We start from the raw sequence: 1,120 nt of genomic DNA, 5'->3' as shown, positions 1-1,120 counted from the left end.
AGTGGCATTGGAGAGTGGATTGATATCTGTCAACTGAATGCAATGAGAAAGGTTCAGCCTTTCCAGCGGTCCACAATCACACAAATCCTTAAGAAAATTATCTTCCACAGAGACACCACTCAAGTCAAGTACACGCAGTCGCAACAACCTTACAAGTGCTCCTATTCCCTTCGTTATGTGGTAGCAATTGCTTAGATTCAACTCTTCTAGTGCTGCAAGTTGTGAAATTGGTGTTACATCCGTGAGGCTGTTGCATTCAGATACACTCAGCTTGGAAAGTGTAGCACATTCACATATTTCCTCTATACAGCTATCATCAATGCTTGTGTAATTAAACTCAAGACACTTCAGGTTAGTCAAGCGAGAGATTCCTTTGATATTTGTCAGTTGCATGGTGTCAGCAACAACCAAATCCTCCAACGTTACAATATTGAATAAATGGCTAACGTCATTGTCGTCAATGTTGTTACTCTTAAGATAAAGCCTTTTCAACATGTGCAGTCTCTTCAAAGATATCATATTCACAAGTTTTCCACGTGGGTATTCAATGCGTAACTCTTCCAACTGCTTTAGCTCACTGACTCCTTGTAAGTCAAATTTCTCACCTTCTGACATTGTGATGGTTAATTTCTCAGCTTGAATGCGACCACAGAGTGAGGAAAGAGCACCTTCATTTAGTCCTTTGCCACTAAAGGAATTATCAGCAGCATGATATAACGTTACTGTACGTATGCATTTGGCGTCATCACACACACCACCTTGCCTTTCAACACTCATAGCTGTGAGACCACTCATAAAATATCTGAATGCCTTCACATTGCTTTCCAGCCGTGGTGTTTCTTTAATCAACTTCTCACGCTCATTCAGTAATGATACCAAAGTTCCTTCATTACTGGAGTCACGCATTTCTTCGGTGATTGTAATGGTGGTTGGTGTATTTTTTTGAGAAGTTGATGGTTCCTTTAAAGCTTCTGAGTGCTCAGGAGTTGAGATGCGCTGTCGCTTTCTTCCTTGGTTTCCTGACATTGTAGTTCCCATTACTTATGTTTGGTAGCCGTTTTCTACTAAAAATATTATTTCTGAGAGTCGAAACAAAGTTTGGCAATGAGATGATTGAATG

At 40.3% G+C, this 1,120-nt stretch overlaps 1 protein-coding gene across 1 annotated transcript in view; it reads right to left on the bottom strand.

Moving 5' to 3' along the window:
- TEOVI_000761400 (leucine-rich repeat protein (LRRP), putative) overlaps window positions 1–1,038 on the bottom strand; it is a gene marked incomplete at both ends in the record, with an annotated part of 1,062 nt that extends 24 nt beyond the window's left edge. The window contains one exon of the mRNA XM_067220569.1: window positions 1–1,038. Coding sequence (XP_067076670.1) covers window positions 1–1,038 — 1,038 coding nt within the window.
- Window positions 1,039–1,120: the final 82 nt, after the last annotated feature.

This window comes from Trypanosoma equiperdum (genome assembly GCF_001457755.1).
Source record: "Trypanosoma equiperdum strain OVI genome assembly, contig: ctg_1187, whole genome shotgun sequence".
In the NCBI taxonomy this organism is placed as follows: domain Eukaryota; phylum Euglenozoa; class Kinetoplastea; order Trypanosomatida; family Trypanosomatidae; genus Trypanosoma; species Trypanosoma equiperdum.
The sequence above is the reverse complement of the archived record's forward strand: the minus strand, read 5'-3'. Positions and strand labels throughout refer to the sequence as shown.